The 17,323-nt window shown below is 37.9% G+C and overlaps 1 protein-coding gene across 2 annotated transcripts in view; it reads left to right on the top strand.

The window, feature by feature from the left end:
* Positions 1 to 1,106: 1,106 nt before the first annotated feature.
* Positions 1,107 to 17,323, top strand: part of Dnaaf4 (Dynein axonemal assembly factor 4) — a 139,472-nt gene continuing 123,255 nt past the window's right edge. For both annotated transcript variants that reach the window (XM_090397908.1, XM_090397907.1), the window contains exon 1: positions 1,107 to 1,699. In XM_090397908.1, coding sequence (XP_090254034.1) covers positions 1,571 to 1,699 — 129 coding nt within the window. In that variant the 5' untranslated portion in view covers positions 1,107 to 1,570. The remainder of the gene's footprint in view (positions 1,700 to 17,323) is intronic.

Genomic DNA, 17,323 nt, shown 5'->3' with positions numbered 1-17,323 from the left:
TTGATGTAATTTTTTTTTCACTAGATGTAATGCCAGTAGAATAACATGTGATCAAATCGTTGTTTCTTTAGCTTACAGTTAATAATGTAACTCAGCTTGTCTTGTATATTGATGTATGCTCCAGATGATGATCTTGATGTAAAGACGAAACGTAGGGATAATAAAAAATTTTTTTTAACACGGTTGTAAATTCCATAAATTTTTAAAATGAAGGCCCATCTGAAATATATTTGGACATTTCATTTGTGTCCGTGTAAAGTTTATCTCTGAGGTTAATCCTGTGTCTTATGTATCCCTCATTCGCAATAATCGTGTTCTCTGTTGGATAGTGTAATATACCTCAACAGGTCCCTCAGCAACAAGTCCTGATCGCGACTCTGATTATTCTGCGTGACAATTGATGCAGCTTAGGATTCGTTGTAAAGCACATTCGTATTAGGTTTTGAAGTGAGGTCACTGCAAGAATAAGTGATAGGGCTGCAGAATGGTGAAATACCCACTGATCCCATTGTCCAAGGTTTCTTATTCTTTATTCGAAGCAATCCTTTTAGACATGACCGTTGTTTGGGTATATATCACCCATTTGCCGGTACTATTTTGCCGCTTTCGAATTCATGAAAACATGTAAAATTAAAAACAAAAAATAAAGGTGTTTACAAGATTGAGGTACAATTTTCCGGTCTTTGCCGCCCTCTAAACTTGTCGCTCCGAGGCATTGCATTAGTTGCTTAGTAGGTTAAGACGGTATGAACGGAAACCCCACCTTTAGGGTTTCCTTCATCCGCCATCTGATGAACGCGCCTAGTAAGAGTGGGTCTCCTCCCCGTCCCAGAACTGACTACTTTGAACCTTGTTATTCAAACTATGTTGTTTTCTAGTTGTGTGCATGTATATAGTTTTTGTTTTAGCGCTTTTGTGCTATAATAAAGTGTTGTCAACCATAATCTATCTCGTTGAGCGCCTGAAGTCATGGGAAACTGTGGACTTGGCTATGTGTTGCTATGGTGATCATCGTATTGTTTGAAATGTGTGTACAAGAAAAAATATCTCCAAATTAATCTGAAGACAAAGGAAATCAATTTATAAAATTAATGAAATACGGTATAACTGACGCTCTCTTATTTTAAAAATAACCTACTCTTGTTTTCATTTTGTTATAATACTAAGGACTTCCTGAATTAATTTATAGGGAATAATGCATCAAAGAAGATTGAAAAGTTTGAAATGTGTGTACAAGAAAAAATATCTCCAAATTAATCTGAAGACAAAGGAAATCAATTTATAAAATTAATGAAATACGGTATAACTGACGCTCTCTTATTTTAAAAAATAACCTACTCTTGTTTTCATTTTGTTATAATACTAAGGACTTCCTGAATTACATTTATAGGGAATAATGCATCAAAGAAGAGACCACGATTTTACTTAAAATCAGAAAACCCTTTTAGTGTTATCCGATATATCATTTAAGGATGAAATAATTTAGTGAGGATGCATAATTGGCTTGCAATTTACTCTCTATAAATTGTCGCCATTGACTCTGTATAATAACTTATATTAAAAAAAAAAAATGCCACTTATTATTGGCTCACAGGATGTTGAGTGGACCGAAAATGAGACTGGATTGACTATAATCGTACCCATTAAAGGTGTAACAAAAAAGAAAGCCTCAATATATTGTTCTACTAACTATCTAAAGGTATTTATCTATGAATAAATTGTTCATTATTTTAATATAAAATATCCTCCAGACTTTAATTAGGTGTAAGCGTTAATGAAAATAGCTTTTTTTAGAATGTTTTAATAGAAAATATCATGTTAGTAAATTTTTGTATGAAAGGTAGTATGTGCCAAAAAAAAAAAAAAAAGAAAGAAAAAAAGTACCTAAAAGTGATCGTTTGTTGCCCAAACGTATTGTGCAATAGCCAATTTAGACTTACTGTCATTTTTTTTTTTTTTTTCAAGTAAGTATTTTATATTATGAATTTTGTGATTACAGGATTTTCCCTTTCTGGCTGTTTTTTTTTGAAGATAAGCAGATAAATAAATGTTGAGATCTGGCCTTCCCAGTCAAGATGAGGATTGAATAGTGGGAATGAAAAGTACAAAGGCATCTCACAAAAAAATACATCGCAATTATGGAAACTCTCATCTTTCTGAGTAGAGCTGAGAAAGGATAGATTGAAAATTTGATTAGTGCACAGAATACTTCAGGAGGGTATATCACATTAAGCTTCTATCTATCTTTTTCCATCTCTCCACACACTCTGTGGGGGAGCAATAGAAGTTATGCATGGAATCAGTGAGAAAAGGTAAAGCACTTTGCCAAATTTGTGAGAAACACCTACTCATCATAAGAAAAGAAGAAATGGTGACTGCATAAAATATAATCTGATTGATACCGAATTAGTAAATCAATCCATTTTGAAGAAAAAATATACAGACAAAATAATAATTATAGATGGATAGAATAACTTAAGTGAATCGAATCAGAAATTTTGCATTAGTTCACAAATCCTCTACTAGTTTGGCTCAGTGGAAAATCTCTCTCTCTCTCTCTTGAACCTGCAGGCTGTGGATCTAAAATCTAGTGTGGTATCTACCACCTAATCATCTACTACTACTACTACTTGAAATCATCTACCTCCTAAAGACATTAAGAATGTCTTTAGGTGGTAGATGATTTTGATCACCCAATATGCAATTACTGCTTTATTTATTAGAAACTTGAAGTGGTTTGAAAAATTACCATATCTAGTGTATAGAGCAGGGTTCATGAATTATGTAACCTTAGTCTGCTTCACAGTGCTAATGCATGATACACTAAGTCTATCATGCATTAACACCGTTAAGTCTAAGCTAATTATCATGCACGAGAGACTGTAGGTCTGTTTATTTATTTATTTATTTTTAATCAAGTAGGATTTATATTTAAACAAATAAATTATGTATATACACATTTTATTTATGTATAATATAGCACTGTAGCCAGCCAAACGTTTGAACATGTTGCTGGATGGGGGGGGGTAAAAAATTAACACCACTTTGATGTGGAAAACTGTAGTTTCATTGCTTAAATATGTCATTAACACACACACACACACACACACACACATGAATGGGTTCAACATAAAAAAAAAATTAGGTGATAGATGAATTTCATAGTCTATGTGAGGCCACTATCAGGTTTAGTTTATAAAACAGGATTCCAAAATTATCTAATCCATAGCAGACCCATGGTAATGATGTACTATAGGTTTTGCAACCACTTATAAGGTTGATATTTAGGGGGAAAAATTATATTTAATTAATGCATTTATAAATTATTATTATGTTGAAAGTTTATTTTTTACTTGGTTAGAGTATAATAAATTTAGTTTAATCCTTTATCCAAGTGTGAGCAAACAAAGTTTGCGCCTGAAAGTATCTTCAGGACTGGGGTAAGGTAGTACAACACCAGGGTAACTCATTGTAAAGGTGGATCAAGCTACCAACACTCCTGTCTCAGTATCTCCTATAATGCAAAACACATCTCCTTGCAGATATGTCTAATGTTATGATTAAGGGAAGGGCCACTACCCAGACTAGTTTCAACCTTTATTGAGGTCTCTTCAGTGGGAGCCAGGCCCAAGTTGAGATACCAGGCAGAAGCATTAGCAGGTCATCTCTACCTATAGGGGTTGCCAAATGGTGTGCCACCCTTTTTTAATAAATTACTCTGGATTTAGAGATAGATGTTGAAAGTTTATTTTTCACTTGGTTAGAGTATAATAAATTTAGTTTAATCCTTTATCCAAGTGTGAGCAAACAAAGTTTGCGCCTGAAAGTATCTTCAGGACTGGGGTAAGGTGGTACAACACCAGGGTAACTCGTTGCAAAGGTGGAGCAAGACCTTACCCCAGTCCTGAAGATACTTTCAGGTGCAAATTTTGTTTGCTCACACTTGGATAAAGGATTAAACTAAATTTATTATACTCTAACCAAGTGAAAAATAAACTTTCAACATCTTTCTCTAAATCCAGAGTAATTTATTAAAAAAGGGTGGAAACCATTTTGCAACCCCTATAGGTAGAGATGACCTGCTAATGCTTCTGCCTGGTATCTCAACTTGGGCCTGGCTCCCACTGAAGAGACCTCAATAAAGGTCGAAACTAGTCTGGGTAGTGGCCCTTCCCTTAATGCATAACATTAGACATATCTGCAAGGAGATGTGTTTTGCATTATAGGAAATACTGAGACAGGAGTGTTGGTAGCTTGCTCCACCTTTGCAACGAGTTACCTGGTGTTGTACCACCTTACCCCAGTCCTGAAGATACTTTCAGGCGCAAACTTTGTTTGCTCACACTTGGATAAAGGATTAAACTAAATTTATTATAAATTATTATTATTATTGTTGTTCAGGCCTCTGGAGTCAAGAGACTCATCGTGGGAGGTCCTTCCTAGGAAACACAAAGTCTATCACACCACTACTTGAACTTATTGACCATTCTTGCTCTCACTACTCAATCAGTCAATGCATTCCATGGTTCAACCACACTCCATGCAAAGAAATCACTCCTCACCCTCTTGCTCAGTTTCCTTTCATAACTTCCAGTGATGGCCCCTTGTCATCGCTCCTTCCTGCTATTCCACCAAGTGAAAGAACTCCCCAGTGTCAACCCTGTAACTACCTCTCCACAGTTTAAAAGTCTCAATCATATAACCTCTCTGTCTTCTATCCACCAAACTCTGCAGTCCACATTCCCTCAGCCAATCCTCATAACTAACATTGTACAGTTCTGAAACCATCTTTGTTATCTGCCTCTGTACCCTTTCCATAATTAACTTATCTCCTTCAAATCCTGGGGACCAAATTTGAGAACAATAGTCTAAGTGTGGTCTGATCAGGGTCTTATACAATGGAATGATAACATAACTCTTTTATCTCTGCAGGTCAGCTTCCTTCTCAGTTTTCCAGCAATCCTCTGGGTTACCTTCACCACCTTTGCAATATGCTCCCTGAATTTCAGTTTTCTATCAATCATCATCCCCAGATCTCTTGTCTCCCCCCCCCCTACTTCCTCTAGTACAGCTCCTCCAATCAAGTATGCAGCCGCCCATCGATGTATCCCAAACTTCAAGACTTTACATTTTGCTTTACATTAAACTGACCCCATTCAGTTAAGGGGATAAAAATCCCTTATTGTTTTTTCAGCCAGTAAGCGAAACTAAGATCGAAAACTACGATCTGAACATTTCATGCCGACGATAGTTTTCGATCTTAGTTTCGCTTATTGGCTGAAAAAACAATAAGGGATTTTTATCCCCTTAACTGATCAACCTCACCAGAAAAATAGCCGTTTGGCTTTTCATCTTAGTGACCCCCATTCATTTGCCCATCTGTCTAGTTTATTCAAATCCTCTTGCAGGGCTGCCACATCTGCACTATTACTAATAACCCTTCCCAGCTTCACATCATCTGTAAACAACTGAATATCCCCTTGAAATCCATTGACAATGTCATTGATATGAAGGTTAAACAATACAGGTCCCAGTACCGAGCCCTGTGGTACCCCACTTGTAACCTTCTGCCTCTTTGAAACTGCCCCACCATACACAACTCTCTGATACTGATCAGACAGCCAATCCTGAATCCAGTTGACTAACCCGACATCTAAACCCATGTGCTTCAACTTAAGTATCAGCTTATCGTGTGGCACCCTGTCAAATGCCTTTGCAAAATCCAAAAAAAAAAAAAAAGGCAGTATATGCCTTTCCCTCATCAACTGCTCTTGTCACTTTATTATAAAAGGCAATCATATTTCTAAAGCAAGAGCCCCTTAACAAATCGATGTTGATTCTTACAGATAACATTACCCTCATGAATATCTCTATTATATGGGCTCAGAAGGTGAATAATTATACCTTTTAAACATTCCCAACTGTTGAGAGAAACATAAGGATGTTTTCCTCCACAGTTATACAGACTAGAAAACAGATCTATTTCTCTTTGCCTCCACCTTCTCATTTTAAATATAAGACAGTATTTAGGAGCTGGCTGAAAAGAGAAAGCTTATCTGCATTGTCCAGTTATTTTCTTTTGACATATCCTTGTTTGACTAATTTAATTTAGCACATTCAGCATAAAGTTAAATTTCACATGATCACAAAATGTTTATTTCAGTATTTTGCTATTTTTAATTTTTTATGAAATATTTTTATTGCGATTTTAACTCATTTAATGTCCTTGGGGAGGGACGGAGAGTGAATGGATAAAATCAGCATTTCGACACCTATTAAAGGCTGTGGATTTAAATCCCACTGCACAAGATTTTGAAAAATCCATATTATTAACTTGAAAATAGCTTTTCATTGCATAGTGTAGTATAACCATTCTGCTTATTAGAGGCCTGAAGTGGGGTTCCTGAATTGCTGTCATCTGCCCTATTTTAATTGACATTAATAAGATACTGGATTTTGCAAAGGTATTTGACAGGATGTCACATGATAAGCTGATATTTAAGTTGCAACATATGAGCTTAAATATCAGGTTAGTGTTATTGGATTGGTAATTGGCTTTATGATAGATATCAGATAATTGGAAATGAATAAAATTAAGATTAAATTTATCGAATAAAAATAAGATTAAGATTATAAAATGAGAGTACATTACTAAGGCAGGACCTACCTTTTAAAGCCATGCTACCCACCATGGAGTATTGTATTCCTATTCACCCATTCATGAATTTTACCTTTAACCAACTTTTCCAATATGTACTTCTGCTTGGAGCCTCCTTTATGTAATGGAACTATTTTACAAATTTCCATTTCCTTGAAACCTTGCCAGAGCCAAAACTTAACAGCTTAGTCAGAGGTACTGCCCTCCCATTCAGTGCATTCTCATGATACACAGGCTGACATGCCATCCAATCCCACTGCTATTCACATTAATAATTCTCAATATGCTGAACACCTGCAGTTCATCTACCTCTAGTCTCGTGTGTCTCTGTCATCTCAGCAATAGTAGTATCTCCCACCTGAATGACACACTTTTGCAAAATGATCATTTAGTATCTCAACTATTTCTGCTTTTGTCACTTTCCTACCATCAGCGCTGATTAACATTATCTTTCTATAATCATTCTTCCTCTTATTTACTACATAGCAAAAAACTCTTTAAAGGATTTTCTTTGGCCCACTTAATTTTCTCATAATCTGATTTAGTTCTTTTAACCATACTAGCTGCCCTTCTTGCCTGCCTTTTGTATTGCTCATGGGCAGTACCGTCAACAGGGTGTAGCATAGAGGTAGCCTGCCTCACGGCACGGCACGGCTTAATAAGGGCGCTCGTTCAGCCATATTGTGGCAGGCAGCATCACTACTTGTTAGCACAGCAAGTGCAGAAAGAAGTTTTTCAAAGCTTAAACTGATTAAAAATTATTTGCGAACAGCAATAACCCAAGAAAGATTGGTTGTCTAGCAACTATATCAATAGAGATGGACATAGCTTATAATTTAAATTTAAAAGAGCTTATAAACAGTTTTATTGTGCGATATCCCTGTAGAGCAAACATTTAATTAATATTATTATGTAATCATTTTGCATTAATGTTTCTCTTGTAATAAAAACAAAACACCAATTGGAGATTTTCTTATATTTTTGTCTTATAATCCATCAGGGGCGATATTTAATTGTTTGACTCAGGGCACGATCTAATCTGGCGACGACCCTGCTCATGGGAATGCTAATCACCTTTTTCTTTATAATCCCTCCACAATGTGGAGGGATTATAAAGAAAGACCTCTCACTTGATTTTTGTTGTTCAAAGTTTTTGTACTTGTATATAGAGGTTAATGACTTCACATCACTTGCCTTAGTATCCCATAATGCAAAGCACATATTCTTATGGACATGTATAATGCTATGCATTATGGGAAGAGTCACTACTCCTCATCAGTCTCCTACTCATCATCAGTTATACTATTTTATACCAGTTATACCAAGTTAGCTATATTATGGTTAAATCTGCTTATGCTCTTGCTAGATTCAGTACTCTAAAATCCTGGGTTGAGAGAGTGTTTCCTCCAGTCTGTGTTCCCATAGTTGAAGTCCTGTATAATAATTACAGAATAAATATAATGAATAATATATATAATAATGTATAATAATTACAGAATAAATACAGAAATGAGCTGCAGTCCAGATATTTTTTGACATATTGCATTTGTATCGATAACCATATCGGGATTTTCTGCATTACCGGTAGATCAGGGGAGAACCGGAGGTCATCCCTGAAAACCGTATAAAGTGTGAGTAGGGGAGTGAGAGGCAGGTTTTTTTCGTGCACAGTTGCAAGGCATTCCAATCATTTACAGAAAGAAAAAGATATGGACTAAATGTCAATTTTGAAAAAACTAAAACAATGATATTTGGACAGCAGAAGTTACTTCAACTGCAAAATGTTGAACACTTCGCATATCTTGGATGCCACATGATGCATGACTTGGACCCCAAAAAAGAGGTAAAAATTAGAATAGCCAGAGCAACAGCTGTCTTAAAAGCCATGGACAAAATATGGAAGATCCGAGCTATAAAGATGCACATTGTGGAAACCTGTATCTTCAGCAGCATGCTCTATGGATGTGAGGCCTGGGTACTCCTGAGAGAATCTGAAAGGAGGATATTAGCATTCGAGAGGAAGTGTTATAGAAAGATCTTGAGGATCTTTCTATAACACTTCAATGAGGACATCTATAGATGAATACAACCAAAAGAAAACCTGATACAGAAAATAATCAAAAGGAAACTACATCCATTTGGCCATATCTGTCAAATGAACGATGAGAGAAAATTAAAAACATTGCTCTTTCGAATGATTGAAGGAAAGAACAAAAGAGGAACATCAAACAGAGAATAGGACGATGACATCATCAAATGGTGTGGAAACTCTATACACGAACTGAGTCATCTTGCACAAAATAGAATGCAGTGGAAGAATCTTATCAAGATGGCATCAGACACCTACGGGCGTTGAACCCATGGTTGTTGCTGTTGTTGTTGATGATGCCAAGTGGCAGGAGACCAAGATCCAGGTGGAATGATCAGAAATGTCTTAGCAGACAAACTGGGGCCTATAATGGGAAGGGATGAGCAATATATATATAGCCTCTCTGTGTCAAGTCAACCCTGCCTTCCCATGGTATGACCCATTTCCACAAAAGGGATTCTGGCATTTGCAGCAAGCATTTTTCCTGCTGCAAAAGGATACTTTCCTAGTTGAAGGAAATGCCAACTAGACATTAGGTGGTAGATATTCTTCATCACCCAGTGAAATACCACCACCAAGCTTATTGAAGGTATGAAGTGGCAAATGACATGTTTGGTCTACAGAATAGGTATTCCAGTTTATGTTCTCCCTCCTCTCTTCTCCGTGCAGTGTGGGTGATGCTCTTCAAGGCCATGACAGACATACTTTGAGACCCATAACCTCCTGCATTTTGAGAGTACATCAGTTAAAATGGTAGTACTGCACGCTGGCTGCCAATTAGTGCACAGGCCTGAACCTGTCAGTAAAGAGTCCGGAGGCTTCCCAGTCAAAGTCCACTGGCACATAATCCCACTGCCACATACTATGCTAGATCATGCCTGGAGAGGGAGTCCAAGTAGTGATGGTGGGGAGGCGCACTGGTTTGGAAACTGGCTCTGTATGGAAGTTATTTCCAAGAGTCTGTCTCTCTCACTGCACATTCCCACTATATTTTTCCAGCTAATCATGATTAAACTTATGAAGTATCCTACAAACAATGACAGTAACACTGCAACAAAAATGAATCTCCCTCATAAACCAATCCCATCAAAAAAGTCACATCACAGACACAACAAACAAGCCAAGCCAGAATCTCTTCACTAAAAACTCTCTTTCAAATCCACTTAACATCTGTGGTTCTAACACAAACATAAATGACATTCATTACCACTTGCAGTCTTCCACACCAGACATCCTGTTTCTGACAAAACCCAGATTGCAACTACATCAGGTCCAAACTATGTACTTCATGATTCTTTTTGGCATAAGGGCAGCACCTATGCCTTTGTAAAATCTGACGTAGCCTGCCAGAGAACAGCTAATTTAAAATCCCCTGCTTTTGACATTCTCTCGCTCAAGGTTCTTGCCCCATTTAGTAACATTCATTTGTTGCATTTACTGGTCTCCAAACACTGATAACCATTCTGACCTCTTTGCATTCCTTTCCATGAAACATCTACAATCCAGCTATCCAAATAGTGAGGTCATCTTCCTGGATGACCACAATTCCAAATGGCTCCCCTATTCCAACACCACTGACCAAGCTAGACAAAGTCTTTGCCATAAGTAATGACCCTAACACTAATCGTACATATCTGCTTTCTCGAATTCCTGATAACCGCTTCACTCTCCAAATACTCTGGATCTTTTTTTGTTGGACCAGAGCTTTGGTGTAGAAAGAGTATGAAGCTGGAGTTCTTGAAGTGAGCCACTTGCAGTAAGCTAAATTTTTTCTTCGACTGCTTTGGTACACTTTTGGTTGAACCAGGGCTTGGACAGTGGATGAGGATTATGCCTTGAATTGGAGATGGCCAGTGAGAATAATTTTTGTAACTCGTTCACAGCAGGTGTTAAGGTCAGATGAGTGGAAACAATAGTCAGACCAAGAAAAGAAGTAGAAATTCTGGAGATCATTCCAGTTGGCTCTTTTGTAGTTCCAGTGGATGTGAGGTTGGGAGTGGTACAAGACTCCTCTCTCATTCTATAAGAGAGGAGACTTGTACAAGATTGTGGTCAGAGTTGCTGAGAGAGGAGAGGTTACCTCTACAATTTCCCCTTCCAGATACATTGTAGAAGTCACCTCTCCTCTCTCAGCTACTCTGACCACAATCCTGCACAAGTCTCTTCTCTTATAGAATGAGAAAGGAGTCTTGTACCACTCCCAACCTCACATCCACTGGAACTACAAACAGTCAACTGGAATGACCTCCAGAATTTCTACTCCTTTTCTTGGTCTGACTATTGTTTCCACTCATCTGACCTTAACACCTGCTGTGAACGAGTTACAAAAATTATTCTCACTGGCATGAAGACCTTCATCTCTAATTCAAGGCATAATCCTCATCCACTGTCCAAGCCCTTGTTCAACCAAAAGTGTACCAAAGCAGTCAACGAAAAAATTTAGCTTACTGCAAGTGGCTCACATCAAGAACTCCAGCTTCATACTCTTTCTACACCAAAGCACACAACATAGGCAGATCAGTCATCAGCAAATCCAAATCTGATTTCATAAAGGCCAACAGCAAAAAACTTGCCTCCTGTCCAAATGGAAGCCACCATGCCTTCTAGTTTCTCACTAAGGCCTTTGGATACATCTCCTGCACTTCCACTTTTCTCTCATCCTGACCAAAGATAAAGCAGACTTCCTAGTGTCACTCTTTTCCTCAAACTCCTGCATTGATGACCGAGTGGAATCACTTCCTACCATGCTGGAATTCAAGCACCATATGCATCCTCCATTTAGTTTTTTGACAAAAAGAAATAAGGAAACTATTAAAAAACTTGAATACTATAAAGTCTTCTAGTCCTGATGATATCTCTCCAGTTGTTCTCAACTGCTGTGCTCCAGAAGCTATCCTGCATTGTCTCTATCTACTATACATATCTGGTACTTATCCTAACGCATGGAAGCAATCTCATATCCATCCTATTCCTAAAAAGGATGAGAGAAGTCAACTATCAAAACTACCAACCAATTGCCATCACCTCAGTCCTCTCCAAAATAATGGCGAAAGTCATCAATAGCCAACTCCTCCACTACTTAGAGGCCTGCAAATTAATCAACAACCACCAGTATGGATTCTGCCTTTCAAGATCAACAGTTGACCTCATGGCTTACATCACCCACCACTGAACATGTGCCATGGAAAGGTTCAGAAAACTTGTGCTGTCACCTTTGACATTTCCAAAGTCTTTTACCACATGTGGCATTGTGGCCTGCTTAACAAATTACCATCCTTTGATCGCCCTGTCACCCTCTGTAATTGGATAGTCAGCTTTCTCTCTGGTTGTTCTCTGCAGTCATGGTTGATGGCTCTCTTCAAGCTTCACCATCAATGCTGGAGTGCCTCAAGACTCTGTCCTATCACCTACTCTCTTTCTCTTGTTCATAAATGACCTACTCACGATCACCACTAATCCTATCCACAGCTTTGCTGATGACATTACTCTCCACTCATCCTACTCATTTGACTCTGGCATCCCAGGTTACAAGATCATCTACAACCAGTGCTTTCTTCATATTATCCTTCAATGGGGCGATGACAACTTTGTCATGTTTAATGCCACTAAAACACAATCTTGCCTTTTCTCTTGCCAGAGAGATCTCAGCTCACCTACCCTTACTCTCAGTAACACATAAATCACCAGACAAGATGTGATCTCTCTCTGCTTGGACCAACATTTAGCTCCAGTCTCTCCTTGCATAAACACATCGCATCATAAAATCACACATCACACCATAAAATATTTTACACCCAATCAACTCCTAACTTATATACAAATCCCAAATCCACCCATACTACTCACATGTTTGGGTGGTACAGTTAAAACTTCCCTTAAAATCCTTGATATTCTCCAGAGGCAAGCAATTAGTCTCATTGATGATCCCTCTCTTACAGATTCATCTCTATCTCACAGATGTAGAGTGTTTCAGCACTGTCTATTCTAGAGATACTTCCATGGTTACTGCTCCAGTGAATTGACAACTATCATTCCTTCACTTTCAGTTGCACCTGTTAATACAAGAGCAGCATCTGCCCTGCATCCCTTTACTGTGTAACTGCAAACACACCAAACCTGTTCCTACTCTTCCGCTTTTATTCTGTCCACCTCTGTCCTCTGGAACAGCCTTCCTCATGAAGTATTCCCAAACAATAACAACTTGCAGCTCTTCAAAAAAAAAAAAAAAAATCAATAAACTTTTATCTCAGTCCTCATCTGCATCCCACATGTGGAACTGATATGCATGCTTATAGGTCTCTTTACCTCTTATGTAGGGGATATACAAAAATGAAATAATAAAAATAAATGCTGGATATGACAATATGGAGTGCTGACAATAACAGACTAATCTGGAGGAAAATTATTGATAGCAGGTGAGTAATAATGTAAACTTAATGAAAATACTACACTAAAACTAAATGATATATATTTAATAATTTTCTTGGCAGTAAAAAATAAACATGGATATTTATTACAAGTTGAGCTTAAGAAATAATAAGACACAATCTGGAGAGAGGAAGTATAAGAAATATATGAATTTGCCTAAAATGAAGACTGGCAAATGCATTGATGGTATGCCCACTGCTTATGAAAGAAATCATCAAGGATTGAACTGTCCTTGTGGAAATGCTTGAAAAGGTTATGTGCTACTATGTGATAAAAGGTTTTTTTGGTAGCAAGTGTGCAATATATATACTGCGATAACTGTTTACAAAATGTGTTTTCTGATCCAAAGACAATCCACATGTCGATTCTTTCTTTTAAGGTTACACGGTGGTCAGCAATCATAGTTAAGAATTTATGGAGAGAAAGGATTAAGACAGTCAAGGATGTGGGGGTGAGATTTAGGTCTGAGGGAGTGGTGTAATATCAGTGATATTACACTGTGGAGATTTTGCTAAAATTGTGAGGATGACACAGCAGATTATGGGAATAATGCAGGGAATACTGACATGTAGAAGTTAGGATATTTTGATTCCATTGTACAAGAGACTTTGATCATAATTTTTTATTTAAAAAAAAGACTTTGATCAGGCGACATATGGATTACTCTGCACAGATTTGGTCACCAGGTTTTCAAAATAATGGTGGGATATTAGAGAGGGTCCTGAGACGATCGACTGAGTTGGTTTCTGGTCTCTGAAATGTGGAATATGAGGGCAGATTGAGAGAATCCAAATTACAGAGCCTAGTGGATAGAAGGAAGAAGGGAGACATTATTGAGACATATAAGTTGATAAGAGGTAATTACCAGATTAGCACGGATGAGTTTTTCCATAGAATATCTGGAGACGGGAAAAGAACAAGAGCCCATCCCTGGAAGGTGTATAAGGTGGGTGTGAGCAAGGGGGTGAGGAATAGATTTTTTTTTGCATGTCATGTGGTGAGTGATTGGAATTCATTGCCTGAGAGTGTAGTGAGTGCAGGGACAGTGAATGCATTTAAGTCGAATGAGTTGTGCATGTGAGAGTGGGACCTCCCACGATGAGTCTCGACTCCATGGATGTCTGTTGATAATAATAATAACATAAAACTAGTTTCATCACTGTCTTGCATACTGCTAGTTTAGTGTGTTGACTAATTTCTCTCTTATTGCATATAAATTTATTCAACTGGCATTCATTATTCAATTTATTCAACACTCCAAAATGCAACACCTTGCACTTATTGATATAAAAACTACAACTCCAATCTTTTGTCCAAGTATAAAGCTATTCAAATCTTCCTGAAGAGAATTAACATCAGCTGTGCTACTTATAATTCTTCCAACTTTGCATCATCAGCAAATAACTGAAGATCCCCAGTCAGTCAACATGATATATCGCTTACAAACAAGTTAAACAGCAATGGCCCAAGAACAGAAGTGCAGTTATAATATCAATGGTCATGCCACTGGTTACCCTCTTTTTTGAGACACTGCTCCACCTGCAGGTATCATTCAGAGTGCCAATCTCTGATCCATTTAACCAATATACCATTCTCTGCAGCTTGTACACCATCTTATCATGTGGTAATCTATCAAACGGCTTTGCAAAGTCAAAGTCAAAAATATTACTGATTATGATTCTCCCTTATCTAATGGACTTGTCACCTTATCATAAAATGCAAGTAAATTACTAAAACAGGACCTACCCTTTACGAGTCCATGCTGACCATCATAAACAATGCTATGTTTATCAACCCAATTCTGTGTGCTATTCTTTACCAATCTATCCAACAGCTTGATCACAACTGCAGTCACACAGACTGGCCTATAGTTGGAGACTTCTGTCTTAGAACCATGCTTGTGAAATGGTACTATTTTACGTTCTTTCCACTTCTTAGGAACCCTACCCACTGCAAGACTTTCATTCCATAACCAGGTCAAGGGCATAGCCGACTGTGGTGCACATTCCTTAAGAATGCATGGTGATGTGTCATCCATTCCCACAGCCTTATTCACATCTTACCCAACCAACATCTGCTGCACCTCTATTTCTTTCACTTCCAATTCTCCTAATACTTGCCTCTCTTCTGTATATTGCACTAGATCATTTCCACCAGTATGATATACACTGATAAAGTGCTCGTTCAATAATTCCACTATATCCTTTGCAGCTGTTAGTCTGCTGCCGTGACTACCCACAAGCATTAATCTGCCATAGTTATTCTTCCTCTTGCTTGCCTTGTAACGGAAAAATTCCCTTGAGTTAACCTTGACCTGACCAGCCAATCTCCTCTCATACTGCACCTTTTCTTTCTTTACCATGCTCATCACCTTTCTAGCTTCACTTTATACTCTTCATGGATCTAATCACTACCAACTTTCTTGAACCTCCTCCATAACATTTTCCTTTCCAGCACAGCTTGTTTGATTTTGCTCTTCATCCATTTCACTCCCACTCTATTTACTCGCTTAACCCTTGGTATGCAGTCATACATTGCTTTTGTCAGATACTGCCTTGTAAGTTTCCATGCATTGTCAACATCTTTTCCATGCAGGTCATCTACCCAATGTACTGATGCTAAGTGACTACAGAGCTTCCTATATTCACCTGCTTTATACTTCCACATGTATCCATTTTTGGCAGTGACCTTTTTTCGTTTCATCACTTCCCAAACAGGTACCTCATGATCACTCTCACCAACCAGCAGCAGTGTGAACACTTCATTAACAACTACATCTTGTGAAGTTATCACCAAATCCAAAACATTAAAGCCTCTAGTTGCTTCAGTCATATGCTGCTTAATATACTTATCCCTTAGAAATTCCACAAACTTGCTCTCCTTGTTCCCACACACTATCTCCTCCTTCCAGTCTATATTCGTGTAATTAAAGTCTCCCATCAGGATCACCAACTAATTTGCATGTCCAACTAATTTGCCTAAACATTTCACAATCAGTATTCTCTGTATTCCCTGGCCTATAACAGCATCACATCAGATATACTAACCTGGTTAATTTAACTTCACACCACACAGGTTCAAAATGTGTGCATGCACTACCGACTTCCACTTACAGACACAATTCCTCTGCGATCATTAATAGCGCTCCCCTCCTCCTCTTTTCACATTTCTATCCTTCTGGAAAATTATATATCCTTCTAACTCTATTCATGACATCACATCCTCTTCAGACAACCAAGTTTCACTTGTTCCAATTATTTTTTTTTGCACATACTGTCTCAATCAATCCAACAAACTCAGTTCTCTTGTTTTAAATACTCCTTACATTTGTGTATAAACATAACAATCACTGCATGTTTGAGGCCATTCTAGTAGCACCAACATTCTCTATTTTAGCTGCTATACTACTCCTCTCTCTTCGGTCTGACTACTCCCATTTCTCTGATCCTGACTGTGATTTCCATTCCTAACTGTCTCATCCTCACCTTTATACATTCCATCACCTTGTGCTGCTGCAACCACATCTTCAACCTCATATCCATCTTCCTCCTATCATACAATCTATTTTTTTGTGCTATCCTGTTTCACAGATAGACTTGGATCCATTTTAGAAATTATGGACTTTACGACCCTGTTATAAATAACTATTTTAATTTCCTGACATTACATTTCAACCTTCATATTAAGGTCATCATCTGGAGTATATCTACCCTATATATATAAAATGGAAAGCCATTTTATGTTTTTGTGTCAAGTTTTTTGTCAAGTTATCTGAAAAGTTTTGAAACTCAGGAGGTGTCGAGTCTTCAAAATGCGAGTCATCCGAATTCAAGGAGAACCGGCCTACCAGTCTGGAACAGTTGGGCGGCGTAGGTGCCAGGGGGAGGAACCCCCTTTTTGAGTCATCAAAATTCGAGTCATCAGAATTCAAGGAGAACTGGCCTACCAGTCCGGAACACGGGGGGGGGGGGTACCGTAGGCGCCAGGGGGCAGAAGCCCCTAGTACAAATATACAAGGACAAGCTGAGCTACATTTCACACAGTAAGCTAAAGAAACAATGACTTGATCACCAGTTATTCTACTGGCACAGCCTCTAGTGAAAGGAAAAAAATATATACACAGATAAAATTACAAATTAATTATTTAT

The sequence above is a fragment of the Typopeltis vanoorti genome, chromosome 9, assembly GCF_054136105.1.
Source record: "Typopeltis vanoorti isolate ZY-2024b chromosome 9, IOZ_Tvanoo_1.0, whole genome shotgun sequence".
NCBI classification, from domain to species: domain Eukaryota; kingdom Metazoa; phylum Arthropoda; class Arachnida; order Uropygi; family Thelyphonidae; genus Typopeltis; species Typopeltis vanoorti.
The sequence above is the reverse complement of the archived record's forward strand: the minus strand, read 5'-3'. Positions and strand labels throughout refer to the sequence as shown.